The 27,670-nt window shown below is 40.6% G+C and overlaps 1 protein-coding gene across 2 annotated transcripts in view; it reads right to left on the bottom strand.

Annotated features, from left to right (window-relative positions):
• Positions 1 to 3,601: 3,601 nt before the first annotated feature.
• Positions 3,602 to 27,670, bottom strand: part of arap2 (ArfGAP with RhoGAP domain, ankyrin repeat and PH domain 2) — a 139,711-nt gene continuing 115,642 nt past the window's right edge. For both annotated transcript variants that reach the window (XM_074624119.1, XM_074624120.1), the window contains exons 23-33: positions 25,589 to 25,736; positions 22,622 to 22,699; positions 18,128 to 18,202; positions 17,283 to 17,400; positions 14,288 to 14,416; positions 12,803 to 12,939; positions 11,714 to 11,796; positions 8,169 to 8,204; positions 7,602 to 7,665; positions 5,625 to 5,750; positions 3,602 to 4,658 (exon numbers count right to left, since the gene is read on the bottom strand). In XM_074624119.1, the coding sequence (XP_074480220.1) occupies positions 4,302 to 4,658; positions 5,625 to 5,750; positions 7,602 to 7,665; positions 8,169 to 8,204; positions 11,714 to 11,796; positions 12,803 to 12,939; positions 14,288 to 14,416; positions 17,283 to 17,400; positions 18,128 to 18,202; positions 22,622 to 22,699; positions 25,589 to 25,736 (1,351 nt within the window). In that variant the 3' untranslated portion in view covers positions 3,602 to 4,301. The remainder of the gene's footprint in view (positions 4,659 to 5,624; positions 5,751 to 7,601; positions 7,666 to 8,168; positions 8,205 to 11,713; positions 11,797 to 12,802; positions 12,940 to 14,287; positions 14,417 to 17,282; positions 17,401 to 18,127; positions 18,203 to 22,621; positions 22,700 to 25,588; positions 25,737 to 27,670) is intronic.

Raw genomic sequence — 27,670 nt, 5'->3', positions numbered from 1 at the left:
ATCTATTCTTATACATCAGAACCAAGAGGTTATATTGTAGAGTGTGCCAGCGGACGCAAGGCTACATGGAATGAAATAGACTCTCAACAGGCCAATTAAGTAGGGAACGTATTCATTCCACTCGTCCAATGATCATATAACTAATATGGCCGAGGGATGAAAACACATATTTGCACATGACCACCAAATGCACAAATGTGGCAGCTTTATGATTAGAATATAAAGACATGAAACAAAGGACAAGCAGCTGGCGTATGAGGCGTAATGAAAATAAAATGTTAATATGAATTTTTCATGGAGGAACCCGTGTGACAATTGCCTATGTGTGCATTTTCCGAACGGCCATACATTATTCAACAACAGGGTGCGACTTGAAACGGTGAGTTTATTCTTACATTTCACTCGAGAAAAATGCAGAATTTAATGAAATCTATGAATAAAATAATGATATAATTATATATAAATACGTCAAAGATGGAAGATGGAGTGTTTTTTTTTGCATCCACAACGGGGCTTAAGTTGCTCGTCGTGATTCCAGGACTCCTAAATCTTGCGGATATGTTCATGGAACACAACAGAGTGTACAGAAGGAAATCCACAGTAATATAAAATCCCTATAGATACTGAGCAGATTTACCTGGTGAGAAAAAGGCCCAAAGGACCGTAATATATAAACCTGCAGAGAGCTGCCGCAATATTAAAATAGAAATAAAACACAGATAAAGAGCTCTTTGCAATTGAAGAGAGGAAAAAAAAATCCAATCATGATGTATAATAAACCTGAAAGCAATGACGGTAATTATCATTTAACTCTGATGCTTTCATTCTCATATTATTTTAATGGCTTTACTTCCTGCGGTATTTTATTTTTACCGAACTGTAATTATCTGATGGATGCGGGTGTATTTGTAGTTTCATTGCTGTAAAACTGTATAAAAGTGGCAATTTCTCTAAAAACAATTTCCTGTGTGAATCGCACTTTGTGTTACACACTCGCACGCTGACACCTCTACCATCTTCCATTGTTTGCACCATCTGCATTTCTGTGGAAACACAGGAAAGGTAATTTTTAGCAAATGCTTTTTGGCAAAGAAAGAAACAGTATTTCTCCTTAATTTATCAACATATTTTCAAAAGTGAAAGTCAACAATAAATACAATATATAAAAGAATGTGTGTCCACTAAGTGTTAACAGAGACCATCAAACGGAAATTGAAATATTTCAGATCACAATCTGTTCAGGACTGTTAATTTTACACCTAAAATTCAGCAAAAAAGCTAAAATTATGTTCTAGTTAATTAATCTCTCGAGGCCTGCTTCTGATTGAGCAAGACATTTGTGAGTCTCTCATCTAATATATCTAGTTAAACTTTGAATGTGCTAAACTACAAACTGGGTAAAGGAGGCTAAAAATATATGTATGGTAAACATTTGTGCTGCAAATATCATCTCTTTATGTGAATCTGGTATCACCTTTGGTAATCCGTTTTAAAGGTACAGTGTGTAGGATTCGGCGGCATCTAGCGGTGTGGTTGCAGATTGCAACCAACTGAGGATTCCTCGGCTCACTCCCCCCATTTCCAAGACTGCGGTAACGTGAACTGCCGAGTGCAAAACCGTGCTAACGCTGTTCGCCTCGCTCAGAGGCCATCCTTACCATAATAAAACTACTTTAGGAGCAATGGAACGCTAAAGGCTCTCTCTCTAGAGCAGGGGTCTCAAACTCGCGGCCCGCGGGCCAATTGCGGCCCGCAAGACGATATTTTGTGGCCCCCACCTTGATATGAAAGTTTAATGTTAGTGCGCCCGCAAATTTTTTTTTTTTTTTTTTTTATAAAGTTTTTTTTTTGGGGGCATTTTTATTGACAGGACAGTGGATAGAGTCTTGGAAAGGGGGGAGAGAGAGAGTGGATGCGGAAAGGGCCACAGGCCGGATTCGAACCCGGGCCGCCGCGGTCAGGACCAAGTCTTGTTACATGGGCGCCCGCTTTACCAACTGAGCTAACCAGGCGCCCTCGGCCCGCGAGTTTTATGTGAATGGCAGTTTGCCGTGGAAGGTCCCTTTGTTGCGCGAGCCCGAGCTGAACGAACCTACCCATCACAGTGGGGTATATGGCTCCCGGGGACGGGCAATCGGCCGGGCTTGATGCAAGCAGAGAAACATTTCACAACAACTATGGCGGCGCCCGTGTAACATCGCATAAGCTTGATTAAAGCTTGATTTATACTTCTGCGTTGAATCGACGCCGTAGCCTGACGTGCACCTCTCCAGAAATGTAACTACACGTCGCGGCGACGCAGACCGCAACAGCTGTGATTGGTCCAGTCTCTCAGCGATGCTGAGCGGCCAGGACCCCGGACAACCACAGAAAGTTCTACTTCTCTCTGCCTCCATCTTTTCAATGTTTGTTCACACAAATCCACTCAGATATATTTTCTCTTTTCGGCGTTCCAGTAATGTCAGTAAAAGTTCTGTGGTTCAACAGTTATTAGCTCCAACTCCGCTCAGTTTCTGTTTGTAGTACAAGAAGAAGAAGAAGAAGAAGGAAACTCATAGAGACGCCGCCGCCAACTAGCGGTTTGGTGGCGTAATTGCAGAGCAACACAAACACAGCAGGCACAACTTTATTGCGGAGTGACACCAAGTGGAATGAATATATATCTTGTCACACAGCCCCAATCATGTCTTTTTCAAAGCCTGCAGTGAAGAGAAAGGTTGGTGACGAGCACAGACAATTTCAGGAAAAGTGGGAGACGCAATAGAGGCCATGTTCAGAAGAACCGTTCATGTTCTTCAATATTCCATTCATGTTCAGGACAGTTCGTGTTCAGAAGAACCGTTCATGTTCAGAAGAACCCATTCAAGTTAAAGAACTGTTAATAATGACGTTTGAGAAGATTGTTTTTTTTTTAACAAAGCTTTTTTTGTGGAATACCTGATGCGGCCCAGCCTCACCCAGACTCTGCCTCCAGCGGCCCCCAGGTAAATTGAGTTTGAGACCACTGCTCTAGAGCCAGTGTTTGGTTTGTCCGCTCTGGGCTACTGTAGAAGTATGGCGAAGCAAGATGGCAGACTGAAGAGGACCCTATGTAGATATGAAGGGCTTAATGTATCCGTGATTATCCACTAATGAAAACATAATTATGAATATAACATTCCATTTCTACTAATAGATCCCCCGAAATGCTACACACTGTTCCTTTAATAGTGTTTATTTTCAATTGAAACTGAACATGAACCAGAAATCTAAAGTCTCCTGGAACGTTTGTGAGTCGTCCACAAATCATTAATCACTCATGCTCTTCCATGGCAGCAATATTTTACATATATTTGAGGTGTTAATTTTACAAATAAACGTGTAGAAACAAGCTAAAGTGGAAGGGGTATTAGCTAAATGTAGCTTTTAGCGTGACACATTTTGTTAAAGTATGTAAACACTGAACATTAAGGTAAAACGTGCACTAAAATGTCGAGTGATACAGCATGTTTAAGCGTTTTGCAATATTTATTTCTAGCCTATATGTATACTGTACCTTAAAATGACATTGGGTGGCAGCCAGTGCAAAAATGTTAGCTAAAAGTGGTAATCCAAAGTTTAGAGGTGGTTATAAAAACTTTTATTAGCTATGCAGCTTATGGTTACAGTGGAAAAAGGGTGCGTAACTGTGTAAAAACATATTCAAAAATAATTACAAATAAATAATAATTATTTGTGAGATTGCCCACCACTACCAGCTAATCATGTCTATTAGCCATCGTAAGTGGCCAGCAGGCCCTAAACCTAATTGTAATTCTATAAGGTGATGGCGGACCCCGCCACTATTAATACAAAATATAGGGAATGCTTTTTAATATGTGCAATTACATAACATAGCTTTTGCTGTAAAAGTGCTATTAAAAAAATAATGTTAACCTAAAGATAAACTTTATAAGGATTCAAATAACCACAATACTTTTCAGATAGTAGTCAAAATTCCCATTCATGCAGCAAACACTTTGGAGTATTTCTGAAAGCTTCTGTGGTTTGACAGCCGAACATATTTGAGAGGAGCGGCGTATAAATCCCGCTTTGTAGTGCTTGGGTCAGCGCCATGTCCAGCTGAGGTCTGCATGACCTCCACTGTCTTTCTGCACCTGTTTTTCCACATCCCCTTGTGCACCGGCTTCCCTTTATATATACAAGTTCAAAAGCGGTCTTCAGGCTGCGGCTCTCTCTCCGCATCTTTCTTTCTATACTCAGCCCTGTAATGTTTGTCAAACTGACCGTTCTAGCTACCCTCTCTTTCTCCTGACTTCCTGTCAGTCTTTGCCCTTGGCGCTGCGGCTATTCTTGCTCAGCACCGAGCTAAGTTCATTCAGCAGATTAGGCGGCATCATGGCCTCCCCGCCCAGAACAGGTCTCCTGCCAAGGGTCTTAGAGACACTCTGAGGAGGAACAGGCAGGGCCAAGTGCTGGCAGTGTCTGGACGGGGACAAGGAAGGGAGGCGTTGAGTTTGGCCGGTATCCACGGAGCTTCTTCTGTACGGGACTTCTGGGGCCCTGAGCGTGTCGTTGTGCTTCGGGCAGTTGGCTGTGGTGTTTGTCTTGTGGGGGACAGTGGCGTACTTGGTGGGCCTCGGGTTGCCGTCAACAAGAGAAAACCTCTCGTCTGTCAGCTGTGGGGAAATATGGCAGATAAAGATGAATCGCAATAGATAGAATTCAAGTCAACCACAGTGGAACTACAGTGGCAACCTTACCACATCTGTGCTGTCAGGAGAGTTCCTTTGTACGGAAAATTGACATACAATGTTCACATCAACATCACGGTGGTGGCAACGAGTCATTTGAATGTGTGAAATGTTCTAACAAAACCTTTGAGCTGAAGCATTGAAAACATATTCCTCTGCTTCTCCCGATGTAACTTGAATGTGGCAGAAAAACGGTCAGCAAATGTGTGTATATATATATTAATCTGTTCGAAATGTACCTTAAAGGGAGATTTGTCAAGTATTTAATACTCATCAACATGGGAGAGGGCAAATATGCTTGCTTTATGCAAATGTACGTACATATTTATCATTGGAAAATCAATTAACACAAAACAATGACAAATATTGTCCAGAAGCCCTCACAGATACTGTATTTAGCATAAATAAATATGTTCACTACTCAAGCCCAACAGGAAACAACAGCTCTCAGTGTGTCAGTGTGCTGACTTGACTATAACTTGCCCCAAACTGCATGTGATTAATATAAAGTGGGCATGTCTGTAAAGGGGAGACTCGTGGGTACCCATAGAACCCATTTTCATTCACATATCTTGAGGTCAGAGGTCAAGGGACCCCTTTGAAAATGGCCATGCCAGTTTTTTCTCGTCAAAATCTAGCGTAAGTTTGGAGCATTCTGGAGCATTATTTAACCTCCGGAATATCGATTGCATTAATGTGTGGTGTTAAAATATATTAAAACACGTTATTATTGCATTAACTTTGTCATATATATATATATATATATATATATATATATATATATTTATATACATATACATATATACTGTATATTCATGGCAGGCTTAAACCATAAGGCGCCAAAACGGCTAGAGCTGGCCCTGTGTACTGTATATCTATTGATTTTCTCACCTGTTTGCTGGTATTGTGGTTGTGCGTTGGAATCTTCCGGCCTTCAGTCACCGCTCTCCCTCTGGAGGATTTGTGATCTGCAGCTTCTTTTGAGTTACTGGTCTTTGAGCAGAGGTCAGAACCGTACTGAAGACACACAAGCCAACAGCAGATATTACTAGTACGGTTATACATTTTTATAAATATATTTTTTGGCGCTGATTAAATGTGGACAACAAAGATCATGTTCATGTTGATTAATTTATTTTCCCTTTAGGTTTTTGGGATGTTTGAACTTGGCTTCTTCTACATTTATCAAAGCAAAGGGGTGACACACATAAACACACATCTATACACTTATACAGACATTTCTTTCATCGTGACTAAGAAATAACTCCGATACAGAAAGAAGAAATGGCAGAGTTAGTGTCAGTTTACATGACGTATAGGTCTAGATTGCTGCTTTTAGTCTAGACTAACAAAAGGATCTTTAAAAACGAAGGAAAGTCAGAGGGTCACGATCCCTCCGTGCCATCGCTGCAGTCCGACTCTGTTCTGATCTTTAACAACTTCTCCTTTTACATCAATGTGACCCCTGGACCTATAGAGCTGTCTCTCTTTAACAAATCTGTATTTCATCACTGCTAGGACCTGTCCTTGGACCTTTTACACCCTCACCGCAACCCCTCCAACACTCCACCACCACCACCACCAGCCATTCCACCTCGCTTCAAAACCAGGTCCTCCATCGCCAGTTGCTATGGAAACTGTCGGGAGCACAATGCTCGCTAACAGGTAAGAGAAAGGAAATCAAGAACACTGAAGTGCTCTCTGTCTACTTTCTCATCTACACTTTCTCTCTCTCTCTCTGCCCTTCCGACAAGTCCTGTGTCCTTCCCACAAGCCCCCGTGTTGGAAGCTGACAATCCTGATATTTAGCGGATTTGGGAGGAGAATCCTAATATTTTTAGCCGGCTCCAGTCTGCTATGGATTTAGTTGTTGCCGAGCTAAGAGCTTCTGCAAAGAGCAGGGAAAAGTCACTGAGCTCACTGAAATAAACACCTTGAAACACTTAGAAACAACAGACAAAAAATTGGCTTCGCCTTTTAGATCAATCTCTCCCTGACAGTGTTGCCCTTTTTACTCGCTAACCCAAACTAAGGCACTAAAAGGCTTTTACAGTAAGCACCTGTGATAAACAACGCCGCGCCGCAGACAGGTTCCCATAAAGGAAGCCGAGCAGAGGGGCGAATAGCGATTAAATGTGCTGAGCATACAATACGGAGCGGAGATACGGTTAGATCTTTCAGTTTAGGGATGAGTGCGAATGTTCGAGTTATAGTCATTTACTCGGATACGAGCGGAATAGACAGACATATTTAGCCTAATGAGGAAAACAAGATGGTTATTTCACCGAGAGTGAACAATAATACGGAAATATGACACAGCCGTAGCTGCTCTGCCTGTGTTTGCTTTGCCTTGCATTATTTATGCCATATGTGCTGTGTCAGCGCCTGACAGCGACAACACTTAGCTGTATCTGGGGGCTAAGTACCACAATGTGATTGTTACACTCGCCTTGACCTTATTCTCACAGCTTTTCCACATAAAATGATTTATGTTATTGCTGAGTGACCTCGAAAACTTTACAGTTCTTTCCCCTGTTTATGTGTTTTCATCTGCCTAACCCGCACAATGGAAACGGATGATTTGGGGGGGAAATATGATTTATCATATCTCCTTGTTCTGAGATACGGATTGCAAAAGGATGATTTATTTTGGGTCGTAATCGAGTGTATTTTTCAGATGTGTCCGCAATGTGCGCGTCCACATTCGCTGATATTTTGGGTTTTTTTTTGCAGTAAGAGGGTTAAGAGAAAAGATAGAAAACTTCTCCCAAAGTCACCAGCATGATCTGCTCATTAAATCTGCTTCATCAAGCGTTCGCATGAGTGCATCCCTCGCTCTTGTTTCTCCGTGTTTGCACGTCATCTTACCTTCATCCTGATGATGTCCGTCACCCAGCTGACCTGCGCCTCCCTCGTCTCGCAGCAGAAATGCCTGAGGAGGGAAAGCTCGGTCGCATGAGTCACTGATTTGCCAACCTTGTTATTTTCACACTAATTTGAACCAGGTGACTGGATCTGGTGAGTCACAGAAACTGGACACAGTTCCACGGAGAGGGGACAGTTCATTGATCACAGTAAATAGACATGATGAAAAAGGTGGGCTGTGCTGTCACTACTTATGATGACATGGATCTACACCGTCTAAGTGCAGTGGGTTGGTGATTTGTGGTGTAAGTAACAATCTAGGATGATGGTTTAAAGGTCTAATATCATGCTCATTTTCAGCTTCATACTTATGAGTCATCATTGTTAATATAGTTTAACAGCACTGATGGACCCACAGTCTAATCTATTTGGAAGCGACGTGCTTTAAATCCAACTTCTTAACTCTCCGCACACTCCATTCCTTCTGTTTTATAGATATTTCTAAGTAGAAAAGGGTAAAAGTCAAACTCATCAATTATTGAATCAGAGAACGTCTGCAGCAGCACTCACCATTGTTGTTTATCAGTGTAGACTGTGAAGCCCCAGCTGTTAAACGAGAAGGACACAGTTCAGACTCGGAGATTTTGCTTCTTTTTTTTTTAAACTTGCAATGTCCTGTACACCGACGTTATTCGGAAGACAAAAGGTTATAAACATGTTTTTGTGAAAGGAAAGTGGAGTTTTAAAGTATTCAACTCCAGAAAAGAAAAAAAAAAAGTTGTTGAGAAAGTATTGTTAGAGATAGAAGCGGATGAAAACATTTTCATTAAAATGCAACAGTAGATTTAATTAAGTTTCAGCCCACATGTTTATTAGGGTAGGGAGGATTCACCTATCTCTCGATGCGATACTATCACGATGTACCACGATAGGTATCGCGATTCTACAAGTATCGCCGTTCGATATTACGATTTATTGCATTTTTTGTTAACTTTTTTAACACTAGACCATGGGAAAAAGTTGAATAATACACTTCTGGGGACTTTTAATTTGGAAAATATCTAAATTAAAATTGTTTGATTTTCAGAATGTATGTAGTCAGAGATGTCCTGAAATCAAATATATCAGTCATTGTCAGAAATAATTTATTAAAACATTTCCCTCACAAATTAGTGAAGTACTAAGTACGAAGTACTTCCGCTAACTTTGCCAAGTCCATCTCTAGCTCTCCCGTCAGCTCCGGTCACTTTATACATCCATGGTCAGCTCCATCGGGGCCGTTTGAATGTATTTAACATAAATGTCAGTATATGGGTGCTCTACAGTCGTAGCGTCGGACGATTTAACACGAGTGACGGCTGGCTTGACCGCACGTTACCGCAATACGATAACGTTTCCTGTCCATGACAGAGTTAGCATGCAGCTTTAGCCATGATGGCTATAGCTCTGCTTTTCCTGGCAATGTGTAAAACACAAAGTGTTTCCAAACGTTACTGTATGTGTAGCGTTTACCACTTTGGATTTAAAGTGTGAGGGTGCAGGTCGTATCCACAATGACCCTCCGCTGTTTTCTGCTTTGTCCTTTCGGCTCACGGCAGCCGGCTGCGGTTTGTTTTGGTTGACGGATACGGAACGGATATGACGTCACGTTACTCAGACTACAACAATAAAAGCGCTAACTTCTTTTTACCTCCCTATAGACTCAAATGAAGCAAATATATCGATTCTGGCATTAAAAAAAATTAAAAATTGTAAAAATATGCGATACATAGGTGAATAGAATTTTTTTCCCACCCCTAATATTTATGCAAAAGTGTACAATACACAGAGCTCACACTACTCACTATGAGCCTTAAATGATGCACTGAACGTTGTTGCCATATGTGCATTAAATGATTCTTCCCACAACATTTATGCGTACATACATGTACATATGTGTGCGTTACAGTGTGAATTATACCTGCACAGAGGCAGTATAAGGTGAAAAGAGCACCTTCCTGGAGAATACACCTTCCCTGAAACCCTTCACAGCTGTGGCTTGAACAGGAGCAGAGAAGTGGGGGAAGAACAAAGCGAGAGAGGGGGCAGAGATAGAGAGCCCGCAGCCTGGAGCACCATTCCTGTGAGTTAAGGCAGCCGATCCAACCCCGCAGTAGGCCGCTCACAGATAGACCTCTGCCTAATGAGGTACTGGAGCGCTGCCTCTCCTAACCCTCTCACTGTGACTCTCTCCATTCTCCTCAGCACTCTGTCTTTATTTCTTTATTCACCGTATCACTTCTCCCACAGCCCACTCGACAGTATATCTATGATACCGCGCTGTATCGCCCTCTCCTTCTGTCCCTCTTTCCCCCCCCCCTCTCTCACTCTCTTCATCTCCCACTCCTCCTCTCTTATCCACTTTCTCTCCCCCTGAAGGACGGCGTAATGCAGACAATCGCTTTGCTGGACTCATTTTTCACACTTCCCCAGACTCCAAATTCCGACATGGGGGAAAATTATGAGGAATTAGAATTGGGTAATGTGAAATATAGGTTTTTTTTGGCTTCTCAAAACTTTTCCTCTTTGTTCGACCAAACCGCTGAGGGGTTTTGGCATGTGTCATCAATTATAATAATGGAAGATCATTAAAATAAAACAGTGGCGGCGATGTTTTTCTATGTGCGGAATAATTTGTATTTGTTAAAATGCAATTACATTTAATCAATTTCGTTACAGTGAAAAATACGATGGGGTCAGGGTTATCTTCCTGGTGACGCTAGACTTTAAAGGGGGAAGAGGAAGGGCAATATATCTTTCGTGGACAAACAGTTTACACGCAAACAAACACAGCGGCGATGCTAAATAATCACTTGTTCATCTTAATAACAGGAAGGTGGAGCAGTTTTGGGCTCTAATGAGTCACGTTTGACCACATTCATTATGCAAGTTTTTACAGAAAAACAGTGTACTGCACCAAAAAAAAGATATGCAAGGAGGGAAATGGAAATGAATAAAAAAATGGCCATTAAAACTGGCTCGTAATTGTCGATTGACCGCTGTGGCGGAGGCAGTTGTGTCTGTGATTTAACATCTGGGAGAAGCAGGTGTAAAATTTGCAGCGCTGTTGTTTTATTGGCTGCTCTCAGAGGGAGAGAGACTAGCCATCATCCACATTTCAGTCATATCTATATGACAATGAAAACCATTTCACTGATGGAAACAAGGAATATTGCCGCAAATGAATAAATGCTCATAAAATGCACTTCACAAGAGCTCCAAATAAAAGCTATTAGACTGAATTTATATTTTCCTATGTATTGTATTATACTAGATGCAATCCTGTGTTTTTGTATGAAGCTGACAATCATGTACTTATTACCTTTCATTGTTTTTACGCATTTGCAGCGGTAATCTTGTCGCACAACACAAACATGTAGTTTACTTTGACATCATCTTCACATAATGTGAGTGTAATACATTTGAATGTGAAAGCTCAATGCTGACCTTGGAATCAGCAGTTTGAAATAAGAAAAAGGATTGTCCACTTACTAGGTTTTTCTAAAGCTTTCAGTTTACATAGCATGGTCTTCCTCAATGGATGGAGTAGCTTGACAAAAAAAAGCTAATCGGGTTTCGGTTTCTTCTGTCAAAATACTTATTTAATTACTTACTTTATCATTAAGGAGACCTTTTTAGTCTTTAGTATTTAAGGCCTTTGCACACCAAGTCTTTCTTTTTTGTTGAATGTTTAAAAATAAATTTGCGTTGTGTCAATCACGTTTACGACTCCGAAACTTTCGTCCCTCATCCGTCACTGTTTTTTTCCAATGGAGTGGTTGCTTTGGCGAGATCATAGATGGATACAAAGGCTTCAGTTCCCCGTCTGAAACATAGACTGTAATGCTGTCTAGTGGCAAGGTAAACCGGCGAAAATATTCTAAATATAGCGTACACTTAAACTGATATAGATCTTTTTAGTTGGGCCTTTCTTTTAGGTGGCTAAAATACGTTTTGCTGCCGGCCCCGTCCACAGCAGTACATTGCTTTGCTTCTCCAAACTGGAGGTCTTAATGGTAAGCGATGCATTTAAATCTGAATTACAGTATTACAGTATGCTTGTGAGTGTGGTTTACCTGGTTGGAGGTTTGAGTTTTTTCTTCAGGCCGAGGTAACATTTCACTGAGTTGAGTTGGATCACTTTCTCTGCTTTAGTGCCCTGCCAAAGAATTGGATGAATAAATGAATGAGGAAAAAAAAACACATTAAATGCAACTTAATAAACCAAAAAAATAAAATGAAATGCCAACGAACTATCTGTGCAGCATCACAATCAACTTGAAACATTACCAGCGAACCTCTTCTTCTAAGCAACAAAGAACAAAGAGGGGAGAGAGAGAGAACAAAGCGAACAAAATCAAAGTTATAGCTTGCCTCTGACACCTACACATCACAACCCACCGTCCCGGTTCTCTGCTTCATCCAACATCATTTACGCTAAATACAGACCTGGCAATAATTGCAAGGCCAAAGAATATCAATTAAAATTTCAGAAACACTTCTAATTTTCTTTAGCCTTTACACGGTAATTAGCCACAATCTTGTGCAACTTGATATTTAGAAAAGCTTTCAGTGAAAGCACACACCCCAACACACACACACACACACACACACACACACACACACACACACACACACAACACCCCCACCCCCCTCACCATTTCTCCTCCCCCCCTGCTGCCAGAATTACTGCACCTCCATCAATTATTAACACTTCTTCACACTCCTTTACGAATCCCATGTTTCAACTGCAGAAATGTGCTGAGAAGAAAAGACCTCCAGGGAACTCGGCCCTGCTGGTCCTCTCTGAAGCACGAGCTGTATTCGTCCTTTTTTTTTCTTCCCAAAGAGAGTGGGGAGTCAGCTGCCATCAGTAGGTTTTGTTTTCCTACTTTATTCAAAGATTTGGATCCCTGAGACGGACACGTCGCCAGGGAGATGAAGCGAGTTTGGGCGGAGTTCGGTCTATTTAATTGTAGATAAAAAGGTGCCATTCTAACACATTTTGTTTTTCTAAAGCTGTTTTATAACCTTTTTAAATACCCCCGCGATACAAAGCACTCTTCGTTCGCCCGATACTTTGCGTTGGCATGCAAAAGTTGGCATGGTTAAGTGTTTACAGTAGATGTGGCAGTGGATTAAACGGGAAATAAAAGTGTACTTACTTTGATATCTCTGTAGAGCAGCAGCGTCGCAGCACGTAGTACAACGTATTTGTCCTGGAATTTGTGCCCCGACAGCAGTTTGGAGGATCCGTCGTTGAACTTCAGATAGTCTCCTTTAATAAACTGTCTGTGGTCGACTGTAAAACACAATGAAGTCAATTAAAGAGGGGTATTTTCTGTGTCAGCCCAAAGTGGACACACGCTGTCTGTCAACTGGTGCAGAAACGATTAGTCAGTATCAATAAATGCTTTGATAAATGTCAGGTTTAATCATTTATTATGGTGCCTTCAAATGAAACTGGTGAGCTCGTGTTCACAACGTGGGGAAGTTGTGTACACGATGTGGTTGGCGTTCAAGGGGTTAAGTCGTGAGAACACCGCTGCTAAGCAACGGCAATATTAACGTTACCGTCGGCGTCTAGAAGCCACAGAGGCTAATAATTTAGCAAGCTGGTATATAGGTAACTTGATGCAGTAAATGCAAAGGCATGACAGAAGAAAAAGATGAGGCCGTTGATTATATCAACATTTTCTTCATACATATTATAAAATTACGAAGAAAAACAATACACCTCTAAAATTATAATATATTGACTTATTATGCATATTCACATGATTTGTTTCAGATTACCTGTCTCAAAATAACTTTTTTTAATCATATTTGCTTCATTTCTACCCACTGCTGCTTTAAGTCACTATTTATCACTGAAGGAGGCAACATAAAGTTGATTAAGACCCACTGATGAAAGTATTGCAATATTTGTATATATGCAGTATTACGAACTGGGTGTCTGCGGCGACATTCCCGGGAAAAAATGCTCTATTAAGTTACTGCTAATGAAAACCAAACATTTCCTACTGCTACAGTTTCAAATTAAAAGTATTTAAATGGCCAAACACGAGTTAATTTTTTTTTTTATTATGAAGTAGTCACAGGAAATGCAATGTGTATTCCAGCGAGCTTGACTCACTTCAACGGTCATTTTCGAAATTTTTTGATAGCGGGATCAGTTTGAAATATTGCAGGGAGTTATGGAACAAGAAGGATCAAGCTGTTAGTTGAAGAGCTCCTCAACGAAGTAACGTTAACCATCTACTTTTCCGCTGTTTGCAGACTCATGCCGTGCGTGAGCAGCATAAACTCAGACCACAGTTGCTCCCAGAATGACGGAAAAATATGATTTATTATTTATTAAAACAATAAGAGTTTGTTTTGCTTCCCCTAGTATTGTGAAATATGTCATATTAAACTACATTTGCTGTTACCACCAGTAAACAGGGCGTCACCAAATCAACCAAATCTTTAAAAAAAAAGTGAAGCAAAAGAAGACAAAAAAAAGAAGAAAAAAAAACAGTTTCAGTCCTACAACGAACAATAACCAGTACAAAGCAACATACCGTATGTATAAAACACATACTGTATTAAAAATGTAGCATTAAAGGGTACATTTTTAATGGTTTTGTGCCATCGATTGCATACTGTACCTTTCCCATCAGCCACTCTGTTGGCCCCTGTTAATTTCTTTATAACAAGAAAAGCAGACCTGGGGCAGTCCAGTGAACTCCACTCCAGCACCTGTTCAAGAATCCTCTCGCTGTGGTGCAACGGCCGCTCTGTTGAGAATAAAAGAACCACGGGGTCAGAGGGAGGGGGAATGATTAGCAGATACAATCTGTTGAAATAGTAATGGTCAAATAAGTCAACCATTAAAAACCAAAGCCATTCTGTGTCTTCTTACATGAATTATAAATGCATGAAACAGCTCTCATATCATAAAAAAAAACCATGGCAAATTCTAGTTAACTAAATAACAAAAATGATGTTGTTGTTCATCCCCATTTTTATCACAGAGCAGTTTAAATTATCTCCAGCATATCAGGACCTGATTATAAAAACACACTCATGTGCAAAATAGACCTATTATCTCCTCCTAATTGGTGAACAGGGTACATGCTATCAGCCCCCCGAAAAAAAAAGGAGATAATTTGTGTACCACCACCCCTGCTCTGATGCCTCCGTCTCTACACTCCCCCGTTTTTCATAACCGAAGGAGGTAAAAAGAGCCACAACGGCATAACTTATTCATAACAGTGGGCTTATCTTCTCTCTGGAATCTCTGCAGACCCAGGCCATGGAATTAGTTCCTCATTTCCCAACAAATATTAGCTCCCCTTTTCTGCCTATTGTCCTCGATAACAGTGTTTATCTGTAGCTATCCACCAAAATGGCTAATTAACGCACTTTCCCTCCCTCCTTTATGGTTTTATGAGCAAAACCTGTCACGCTACCGCCTTCAAAATAGCTTGACTGTTTACTCTTTCCACAGACATATTGTCTTGCCATGGAAAATATGCTGAACCGTCAGCAAATATATTCAGTATTCAACACACCTTCATTTTTTTTAGAAGAGGACGGCGTGTCCTCTGTAACTTTGTGGGGAGAAAAACAAACATAAGAGCGCCGGCGTAAACTCCCAGTGAACTGATGAAAAGTGCACGGACACCGCCAGCTAAGCAACTTTGCGACAAAGCTCAACTTTGACTTCCCCTTGCTCGCCGCGCTGTGATCAAATGCGGTGAGTGTGCGAGGCGCGGGGTGCCATCAGCGCATGTTAATGCAAAGATGAGGTGGGTCAGCTCCCTGGGCTGATCATGCGAGGAAGATGAAGGTAATTTATGACATATGATGGTGAGGATGATTAATTAATGTGCATATCATCAAACCGACGACGCTTGGCTAATTTCTCAGTGTGCTTCCGTGTTCTCCGACACTGGTTCATTAGAGAGATAACATAATCCTCTAATCACGAGGTCTTTGGATAAGAGTAAGTGTGATCTTTGTGTATGCCCTGGATTTGAATAGCCATTTAAATGGTGATATAATGGACATTATTGTAGATGACAGTAGAAAGTTTAGAGTTAAAATGCTTTTGATTTAACTTATGAAATAAAGTTTTGACTTCAAAGTAAAATGCTCAACAGAAAAACAGCTTCATTCAGTTCTAATCATGCAACAAGTACTTGTCACGGTGCCATCTAATGATAAGAAATACCACAATATGAATTAACTGACGTGCGTGAACACTGATATTAGGACAAAAGATCAGCGTATAGAAACATAAGCCCATTTGTCATGGCCTTTGTGAGTCCGGCACTTCAATTAAAGAGGAAATGACTTCTTGACCCTTCTGTCGAACAAAAAGGAAGAATGTATTTGTCACTGAAGATGTCGTTCTGGTTGATTAAAATAAAATTCCATTTCTTCAAATGGATTTCGAAGAAGTGGTAATTAGTGAAGAGGCTTTTCTGTGTACGGTTTAAAGAAACACATGTTGCCTTTTTAAAAAGAAACTTCAATGTTGATTACCGCATCACAGTGCAGAGGAGTTCCCTTGGTTTATGTTGATTGAGGAGGCACATGTGCAGGGTCTGAGGCTTAAAGCATGACTATTACTCTATTAAAGCAAGACTAAACCATCATTACATGATGGTTTAGTTGCAACAAGCAAATATTGTTGGAATTAACCCTCACCGTACCAACTTATTTAACCGGGAGTCGCGCACGGTGACATCATACCAGCTACTTTACTACAGTTTCAATGTCTGTATCCGTAGAATATGTCAAAGACATGAAAAAGTAAAGATTTATTTTTTAATCAACACTTCCTGCTTTCATTTTAAAATAAAAGCCCTCCTTTTTCTGTGGACAGAATTCCTTCATTTGTTAACATAAGGCTTTTATTCTGAAATATTTACAGGACAGCGTTGTAGAACATGCAGTGACTTGCGGGTCTCCATGAATGAATAAAGTACGGGGTTCTAATTGTGGATTATTACTATTATTTACAAGTTAGCACACGCTTCTTAAACTTTGTTCTGTTTAAAATATATATAAATGACATTTATAATAAAATGAAATAGCCATTATGAAAGACAAACTCAGTTTAGAAAGAAAGGGCTGACATCAGCAGCAAAAACGCAGCAGAAACGTTGCCGGTGTGGACGACACGCGTGAGACACGCAGCGTTTCAGCGAGGCAGCTTGTCAAGTCCGAGTGACTTTTGACCACCTTATTAGTGAGACCAAGTGGACGTTTGTGCCAAATTTGAAGAAATTCCCTCAAGTCGTTTCTGAGATATTGTGTTTACGAGAATGGGACGTACAGACAGATGGATGGAGAACTCAAAAACGTAATGCCTCCGCCGGCGTGGAGGCATCAGCAATGGAATTAAGCAGGAAATTCATGCCTCCATAGTGTTTCAAAACTTTTCTGGTTAGTGAAGTATTTTAAAATCCATTTGTGACCCAATCATGTGTCTCTCCTGAAATGTTTGTATTTGTATCATATAATCCTTTAAAAATAACATCAAGAAAAAGAAAATCAGGAGGACTCTGGAATGTTATTGTCTGAACTGCAGTGTTCTCAGGATGCTTTGTGATTTGAATAAGTACCACGAGGTATCTAGGAGATCCTGCGTACCTAACTCTCCATTCTCAATGACTTCAAAGGTGGTCCAGAAGTCATCGGCGCCAAAGGTGACGCTCCTCATACTCAGCGCTGTCTCTGCAAGCTCCGTGGATCCCATGCTGGGAGAGACCTACCGCAAACACAACAAACGGATTAAATGCATACCTGGGCCAACGAGCAAAACGAGTAAAAGAGAAACAATCAAACAAAGTAAACACATCCTGCATATAAAAGCTCAGATCATAAGCTCCCCTGGATCGATATCACCGCCTTCAAACCATCTCTCCCTTTGAAGAGGTACTCAATATTTAACATGCAACACTAACTGCGCAGATATCTGACTCGCAGCCATGTACGCGGTGTGCTGATTAAATATACTCGCTTCTTTGTCAGGTGTACCTGAACGGGTCTGAACAAAGCAAAATGTGCTACTTAACTCCGCAGAGAGAAAGTGAGAGTATTAAAGTCAAACTGTGCTGCTGAGCGCTTCCTCTTTAACCCCATACCTATTCCTGCTGCCGACCTGTGAGAGGAGTCGGTAACCTACAGCGGACTGCGTGTCTTGTAAAATGCAATTACTCACACAATTAAATCAGACGTTTCTTTGATTAGTTCGCTTTTGATTTATTTCAGGGGCGGTAATCCCATCAGGTTAAACCACGAATGTCTCAGCCCTATTCTATCAACCTCTCCACCTCTCATTCCAACCACCCTCATCCCTCATTCACCTGCCTTCCATCTCCCCTCCCTTTCTCTCTTGTTTCGCCTTACCTCCGAAGGGGAAACGCAAGGCATATACACGCAGACTCACATGTCCAGCCGAAAGTACACATGCACACATTAAAACACACACACACCTTGATTAAACAGCAGTTCTCCGGCTCTCTCTTTTCCAGGTACACTTCGAAGATCAAGTCCCCAGCCGGAGAGAACTGGGGAAAGAGAGAGAGAGAGAAAAATAGAGTGAGACAGAGAGATCAGTTGAATTACAAAAACAATGCAGCCGGATTAATTGGCTTTTCTTCTAAATTTGTACTCCAGTGTGGCATGAATCTAAATGGAGAAAAGTGAGAGAAACGGTTAGTGGATTTGCGGAAAGAAACCAAAGGTCGTTTTCTGAGCTGGAGGCGAACCGAATCCCAGAAGCTTTAATGGAATGCAAAACCCGGCTAAATAAAGAGAACATGCGTGAGAGAAACTTGTGAAGGTGGGAAGCGTAGGGTGCATGTTTCACCTACACTAAAACTGACATGATCTCCCCAGGTGTTAACTTTAAGTGTTCTGTGAGTTTAAAAACTGTTTTGAAGATGCACCTAGAAGAATGTTCAGGGATTATTATGGGAATGGAAAAAAACTTAAAGCGGAGATGCCAAGAGGGATATATGGGTTCACTGTTAACAGCCTTTTCTCAATCTTTGTATTTCTACAAGGCATGCCACACTGCAGACAGAGAAAGCCAATGTTACCTTTACCTCCTTTACAAATTGTTGCTTTTCTGTAAATCGAATCTCAAGCTTTTTTTTTATTTTAGTCATTTACTGTTTGTACATTAATTTCTGAAGGCTACATTGATGTATACTAAACAAAATGTTTAAAGGTTTAATACACGTTTCTAAGCCGTGTGGCAGTCAACCATTAAAGTTAAACCACCAATACAGAGAATTAGAAGAGAAAATAAAAAAACACTGTCATGTCTGTCCATTAAAGGGAGTGGATGTAACTTTTCACACGTATAAACGTGTTGCCAATGTGTGAACAGGTTGTAATGTAACCTAAAAAACAAGACCTTCCGCGACTTTCTGGGTTTCCTCTCTCAGCCTATAGACTTCTTTTAATGTGAAGAACCTGGCCCGTCTTTTTCCGGGAAAATCCAACAGATACTACGTCATGCGTACACGCGAGTGCCTTTAATTTCAGCTCTGCTTACAGGGCTAACAGTGCGCAACCACAGATAACGTTCGGTTAGAATGCAAACAAGCACCCACTTTACACTGTTCGCTCACAAGCCTCGTTACAAGTGGGTACCGAACGTCTGATATCTTCCAAAGAGATAAACAAAACCATCAGTTTGGACCCGTAGAAATTTTTAACACACATTAATTCACAATCATATTTTTTTAAGGAAAAGCCAAGCTTTTGTTCAACACCTTTCTAAAAGCTCTGTGAATTTGTTAAAGCAAACAACCTAGCTATACAGATTCTTATAGATCCTCCTGTGGTGCTGTTTGAATTTCTTTACTCAGATCAATAGAAGATGAATGAGAAAATATATTTCCTTTAACTAAAGGACCTATGTGAAATTAAAAGGAAGACTTTGGAGTGGCCTTTCTGCCTGACATTAAGGAGGTCAAACTCCCAGTAATATTGCTCTTGTCAGTACAAATCATGGCACCTTTCTCCACGTGTTGGAGCTGTAATCCTCTCTGCATCCAATTAAAAAACAGACTTTTTTGGTGTGAAAAACCAGAGAAGTCGAGAGTGAAAATCTAGCTTTAAAAAGAGAAAGAGAGACAGGGTCATACTTAAGGCACCAAATCCGGATTTCTGGCCAAGGGGAGTGGTAATCCATCTCTAGAAAATGAACAACTAAGTGAGCCCCGAAAAGGTTTCTTTTCCCTTGGCTATCTGGAAATTACAGTTACTTTTCCTTTGTCATTTTAATGCGCAGGTGAACTGAAGCCCATTATTGGCTTGAGAACTATCGCTTGATAAGACGATTCTGGCTTTGGTGGCCCCCAAAATGACACAGAAATTACAGTCATTCGAACCAATGGGGCGAAAGCCGTCATTGTGAAAATGTCACACACAGATGTGGCGCCATTTTGCTTTGTTAAGTACACTTTCCCTCCATCTCCTTCATTGTTAAGAACTGGGAGGAGGACAAGGCACACAAACATAGCATTTGTCGAGCGCAAAAAAAGACAGACGGGTAATAAAGGCGTTGACTGACTTGCTGGAGAAGCAAGCAAAGTGCAACAAGGACGAGTGTTAAATGGTTTTACAGCTGATGGGGAGATTTCTCAGCAGTGAGAAAAAAACAGTAATGTTCTATTCGAAATGAAGGCATTTCTAATCTTTACCAAAGTCATACTCTCACTGCACTCGCCCTGGCTGTAAATGCAAGTATTGATTTTAAAGTGCCACTCCTAACTTACAAGGCATGACATTGCCTTGCACCTCATTATATCACTGATTTATTTACTCCCCCGGTCTAGCCATACTGTCCGCTTGCAGGGCGCAGGCCTGAACCTTCACCTGCAGGGCCTGAGCCCTCAGAGACAAGCTTCCTGCTTAGCCACATCCTTTAATCCGAACTGTACTTTCCTCCAAAGTTGGTAATTTAGCTAAAAGTACCGCTGTGCCTCAGTACAGCCTCCGTGCGCAGCTAGAATAGATGTAGACTCTTTGTCTTGTTATGGAATCGGCAATCCATACACTTATTTATATGATTTTTATCTTGTTTAAATCTCAATTTCTGGATGTTAATTACTTTTATCATGCTTTTTAGTAAAGTAGTCTGTAACCTTGTTTTAAAAGGTGCTATATAAATAAAGTTATTATTACAGTTTGCTTAGTTTTGCACAGTAATGGACAAAGTGGCTCAACTTTGAGAATTAGCTGACTGTACTTTTGGCAAGTACTTCATCTCCATGAGATTCTTCGGGATGAATGTTGATGGTTTGAGAAATGTTTTTTACGACCATCTAGTTATTTAAAGGGGACCTATTCTGCTTATTTTTAGGTGCATACTTGTATTTTGGGTTTTGACTAGAACATGTTTAAATGCTTTAATGTTCAAACAACGCTTTATTTTTCTCATACCGGCTGTGCTGCAGCTCCTCTTTTCACCATCAGTCTGAAACGCTCTGTTTAAGCCACTCCCATTCCCCCACACCAGTCTGCTCTGATTGGTCAGCTGGCCAACTCTGTTGTGATTGCTCAACTGAACCAAACTCTTCAAACTCCGCTCCATCTCCCTTCTAACTAGCTTTGTTTGAGGGCGTGCAAAACTAGCCACTAGACAGGTATTATGCAAATCTGTTACTTGGTGACATCACCACGTTACGGAAGGAAAAGGCAGTTCAGGAGCAGTGTTTCTTTTGGGGGAGAGTAACTCCCTTTGGCGTGGACTTTGGGCTTCGCAACTTTGCAGACCTTTGACATGCACAAAAAATTACATAACACACTAAAGGAAAGGAAAAAAAGCACAAAAGCATAAGAGGTCCTTTAAAATATCCTGAATGTTGAAAAGAAAATGTATGTTTGCACTATTTCTCAACAACCCAGGCCAAAAAAGCTACACTTTACCCCGATCCAATAGTCTGAATATTGAATAAAAACCCACTGAAGTACCTTTTTTTCCACATGATAGCTTATATAAACCTGAGCCACATGCCACTATAAATAAAACTGCATGCATATATAACTGCTGCAAGTGCAGCCTTTATAAATCTGTGCGTGGGAAATTACATTTTTTACTTCTAATTCTTCAGGTTGAGAGTTACTAGAAAGCAGCTCTAGAGATATCATTGTGAAGCCAGTGGCCTCTACATGAAGCCAGTGATATGAATTATTATCCAAACTATGAAAATAAGACAAAAGCAAGTAAGTCCATTGTAAAATGAGATGATTAATGTAACATTTTAATAACTTCAATGTTTCGCTTCGCTAAAATGTTAAATCATCCCTAAAATAAGCTTAACCATTATCTCAACAGAGAAATTTCCCCCATGCTGACTTGTAATTACACAAAATGATTGTTCTTAATGAAAAAACTAGCTACTTTTCTATTTTTCTACCATCGTTTTCTTAGATTTAAAACCCTAAAAACCCTCAAATTCGTGTCCATAACTAAAATGTTGTCCCAATTTTCACCTCTGACAACTTTATAATAGCACTGGCTTTCCACTGAGTAACCCTCCTGACCCACAGCAGCAGACATGTTCTGAAAGCCTACGGACAAGGTGGAGAGAAGGGGGGGTGAGCAGAAAGGAGCGGGCATAAACAACTTATTTCAGATTTCAACAACGGCAGCGGCATGTGATTAATTTTTTTTCTCCTCCCAGTTATCTGAACCAAATGTTTTTCTCGGCTGAGGCATCCAGGCATAAAGTACCTGCCGTAAAGGTTAACAGGAACAAAGCCCTTTTTCCTCACCCGCCTGCTCCTGCCTCCTCCGCCTTCCCCCTTCCCCCTTATCCCCCCCTTCATTTCTGCAAGAAACGTGTTCAAATGTATCCCCTATTTGAGAGACCCAGAAGCATGCAGGCAAATCAATACACACACACACACACACACACACACACAAACAGAACACCCATTGGTGATTTCCATTTGGGTTTTCGACTCACTGTGGCGTCCTTCTTCTCGTTCCAGCGTGTGATGAAACTATTCTCTCTCTCCATCTGTTGCACCCGGTCCTCATTGACCTGTTGGACACACACAAACACACCAATTCAAACATTAAATTGCTTGATAGAATCAGAAAACCATTTTCGAAAAGGTAAGATTAATTCCCTTTAAATACAATACATGGAAGAGCAGATTAAACCAGTAAAGAGGCATCATACGCAAACTGTAAAATTGGGTCGTTCAGCAAACACTTCTAAAACTAATTTTGAAGAAGGAAGTTGGCAGCGAGCACCAAGAGAATACTCTTTTATTTCACAAAGCTCTGTGTGGGAAATTATATTTTTTATTCCAACTTTTTTTTTTTTTTTAACACCATTATCATTTTCAGAGAACAATTTGCTTTGTTGGAGCTCTACGAATGGCAGAGGAGATTGGAGGGAGGGAAAAAAAACTCAAACTCAAACTCATCGTGTGTGTGTTTAGGCCTGATAATGGGCCCCGTCGACGACATCCAGCACAGAACTGGCGCTTTAATTAGCGAGATGTCTCACTCGTTTTATGTCACGGCAGTGTGTATTCACCGCTATTGGGCTCATGATTGGTTGAGCTTAATGGCTATTTGTCATGCGAACGGCGGCGTCCCGAACCGATTTGGAGTGAATGCTCCTCCTTTAACGTCAGAACAAGAGGGATCCAGGCGTTCTGTTGGGAATTAGCAGTCGCTCTGTGCTGCGTATCCCGTAAGCCAGGCAGCTCTCCAAGGATAACATTGATCCCACACCCCCGCCCATCCGCACATCAGCAAAGTCAAGCCAATTGTGGAGATTTGGCAGCAACAGTTCTGCTCCCAGATGGTTGAAGTAAGGGAGAGTAAATAAAGTCATGCGTGCAGCTTGGTTTAGATATGCAATATGGTGACATACGAGTGCTTTAAATGTCACCTGTCATTGATTAGAGAGTCGTCCTCTATCTACATTACACTGCATGCACTGAACCTTTCCTACAGTTGTTATGTCTCAGTTTATCTTCTAGTTTAAAGAAAAACTATACAGTTTATAACATGTATATTTGAAATTTCGGATGGCTCTGTGCATGTATGTATACATGTATGCAACAGATTTTTTTTCATGTCAATATGTATTAGACCTGCACAGAATAGTTTGAAATGTCAAATCTTCATTCATAACGTTGGAATTTGAATTATTATTAATAACTTACAGAAATATTGCATGCAATAGTAGACTACGGCTTTCACCTTTTCTCTCTCTCTCTCTTTCTCTCTGTCTCTCTGTCGCTCTCTTTATTTCTCAATCTCTTTCTCTCTCTCTTTCTCAGTCCTCAGTCCAAAAGTCAAAATGTATAAAAAAAAAGATAGATGTAATCATCTACAAAATTCACAACATGTTTTTAATCAAACAAAATATTCTGCTTCAATCCATATTTGTCGGTGTTTAGCCTTTCAAAAACAACATTCTCACTGCGGTCAAAAAACGTTAGCTCTCCGGCTTGCCACACACAAAGGGACGGTCCTATTTGTTTAGGGTGATGACATCATAAAATATGATGACATACATTAGAAGCTTTGAATATTAAAAAAATGACATTCGGTACAGCCCTAATATGTATTATACAGATAGAACCAGAAATCCTGCACACCGTCTGTCACTTGTATTCACTTTATCTAGTAATAATGTTTTGGTCAGTAAACCTTCACCAGTAAAATTTATTAAAAATTCTAAAATATATCATTTAAAAAGGGGCACTCCGCTAATTTTACATATATATATCAGTTTACAAGTCATGAAAAGTTTTATTCAGCTTGTGAAAACAGTTGTTTAATATCTTCTGTGGATCCGGAGGGAGCTTTCTAAACTCGGACCTCTTATGAAGTCATCAGGGAAAGAAGTGGGCGTTTCCCAGGCCGGGAGGATCTAACGAAAGACGTTAGTGAGTTGCATTATGGGAAATGTAGGATTCCACGCTTTTGGAGCTTGATCCATTCTGTCAAATCTTAGCTTCTTCCTCAAATCTGTCTCTCGCAAGTCCTCCAACTTTTTCAATTAATACTAAACTTGCTGCAGTGCACCTTTAACAGAGCTTTTGGTCTTACACACCTGATATAACTTTGCTGAAATATAACTTACTTAGAGTTGTTTAGAATAATTCTTATTTAAAAGGATTGTTAGAGGACACATTTTTCCCATTTAGTAGACCATTATAAAATCTCCCAGGCCAGTCGCCGGAGCATTGGCATCTAGAGTTTGTTTACACCAGTTTTTTTAATGATGGCATCATCTCGAGATTATCATCACTTGGTACAGTAAGAGCATGGAGAACCTCTAGTTTTACATGCTGTTAATTTATACAACATTCAAAGTGCATCACATGAAGCGTTTAGATGTACTTAAAGCATCATTAATCACAGCTAACATCAGTTTATAATATAACAGCAACAAAAACAACCAAAGAAAGTCAGACTGCTCAGTCAAAGGGAAAACAAATCTGATATTTCTTTCTCTCTTTTTTTATCATTAAGTTATATTTCTCGGCTCCACACATATAGAACAAACTCAGAGTCATAAGACTGGCCTCATTTCGCCTCGAGCGAAAGATGATTCTGATGGTATTTTTTGTTCTAGGTGACCTGTTTTTTTTTTTTTATATAATCTCTGTGTTTACTGGAGATGCGTGCCGTCGTCGTGTGCAGATCGCAGTCGGCAAAAACTGACTATTAATTGTAACAGCTGAGCAGAATAACATCATATTAACCAACTAGATTGCTAAGTAGGATTTAAAGTGATACCATGTTTTGAACTGTATGATAATGTCTTTTTAGTACTTATATTTGGAGAGTTTATGCAAACAAATCAGATGCTATCTAACTTAAGAGATGGAAGACCCACATCATCAGTTTCTCAACACTATCAAATGGCATTTAATAAATAAATAAAACCTTTTTGACTCACACTGAAGAGTGTAATGTAGTTGCTGATGAGGTCATGGACGACGCTGCTTTCCTGTGGGGTTTGTCCCCGAGTCTGGAACAAGCGGGAGGAGAAGACGGAGGCCAGTTTTTCGCTCGGCATTTGGTTGAGGTGGGAACACTGGTGAATTCTGAATCGCAAGAAAAAAACAGGGTTAGAATAACCTAAATGTACCTGAACACAAACAGCTCCTATCTGTTGCTCAATAACTCCCTCAGTCTCTTATGCCCCGCACACTCAGACACAAACACACACACAGAGAATTTAGTGAAATGTTAGGCCTCGGTCCAAATCCAGCAAAGGGCCAATTAAGTCTTCTCCAAACAATCTGCATCATTAACATAATGCTGCTAAATCACGACCCTCCACCGCAGGTTTCTGAGGGAGCGATGTGTAATGTGAGTATCAGTGAATGAGACATCAAGACGGTCGGCAGAGTGTTTGTATTGAAATGCAACTAGAAGGTGGAAAACAGGGGTTTGTGGCGTGGGGCAAGCAGCAGGACAGGATCCAAGCTGTGATGCTAGATTTAGCTTCAACAAATGGTACAAACAACACTGGATTGATTCATCAGTTTCAACCCAAAGAGGCTTCAGTGACAAAAAAACAATCTTTTTTATTTTGAAGGGTTTTACTGACTGAATCCGAGATCTGACTAGAAAGTATACGACTTGATTGGTCAGAAGAAAAACACACACAACAGAGGCGAGAGTGGGGTCATTAGCAGAGCAGAAGGGACAACAGGCTAATCAGCAGGTGACAAATAGCAACCTTCGGGCTACTCAGAGTGCAGGGACCTTTGAGTCTCTGCACTTGTTACGTCTGTGACGCAGCGTGGCATCCATGTAGAGCTGCACCTCTTCTATCAGCCACGAGTACAATCAAGAACGTGTTGAAGACAAGAGCTATCGAAACAATTATGTTGCCAGCCTAATGAGATGTAATGCAGAATTTATGCAAAAGTCGTTATGCTTCATCTTCATGTCCAATTAAGTGCCGTCAAGTTTCTACAACAGTGTCCGGCGGCTGCGATGTGTACTGTATCACATTCATCCAACAAGCAAACGGAGGTTTAAGATTAGTCATGTTGTGGTTAGGGACCTAATTTAGATCATACAGTGGATGCACCAGCGGTGAAATAAGTACTCAGATCCTTTACTCAAGTTAAAGTACTAGTGCAACAAAATAAACATACTCGAATACGAGTAGAAATCCTGCATTAAAAATGTACTTAAAGTTGGCATGAAACGGCTAACAGAGTGCTATTTGATTCCACATATTAACATGTTTCCTGTAAAAACAGTAACCCAGGGAGGGACTTGTCACGTATATTGATTGGCATTTACGCCACCCACCAAATTTCAGATTGACAGTAGCTACTAGCCCAACATGGAGAACAGCCTGCTCTCTATCGTCGAGGACTTCTCCCGCCACCATCGCCTACGCCAGCGGATTTTACCGATGAATCGGACATGGATCCCATCGCATAAGACGACCACGAATAAGTCGCTTTTGGAGTGAGATCCGAGATCCGAAGCCGGCAGTGCTGATGGTGAAGGAGAGACGGAGGCTCAACCTCCGCAATGGAGCTGATGCGTCCCAATGGTAGACTTGTGTCTATATTAAAAGCGTTTAATTGGATAGTATATGCCCCAGAGTGCAGGATGAGTCATCAACTTTTTATATCGTTTTCCAGGAAGAAAGAAACTCTAAAATACCACTAAGAGTACCTACTAAACTACATTTTGTGTCATTGTTGGACCAGATATTGGACTATAGGTGACTACCAACGCAATACATGATCAAACAAAACATCTGTTTTGATTTCATGAGAACTTTAAAGTATCAAAGTAAAAGTACTGGTTCTGCAGTGAAATGTCCCTCTGTGACTGACATATCAGATTGTTAATGCTGTTTATAATGCTGGTAATTTTACTATTGTATCTGGATGAGGTGGAGAACTTTTAATTACTTTTTTCCTATCACAAGATAAATCTGAAGGCTTGTGAGATGATTAATGGGGGAGAGGAGAAGAAAAAGGTTCTGATACACAAATCTGTTTCT

This window comes from Sebastes fasciatus, chromosome 22, assembly GCF_043250625.1.
Source record: "Sebastes fasciatus isolate fSebFas1 chromosome 22, fSebFas1.pri, whole genome shotgun sequence".
NCBI lineage: Eukaryota > Metazoa > Chordata > Actinopteri > Perciformes > Sebastidae > Sebastes > Sebastes fasciatus.
Note: the sequence above shows the minus strand (reverse complement) of the source record. Positions and strands in the feature narration are given on the sequence as shown.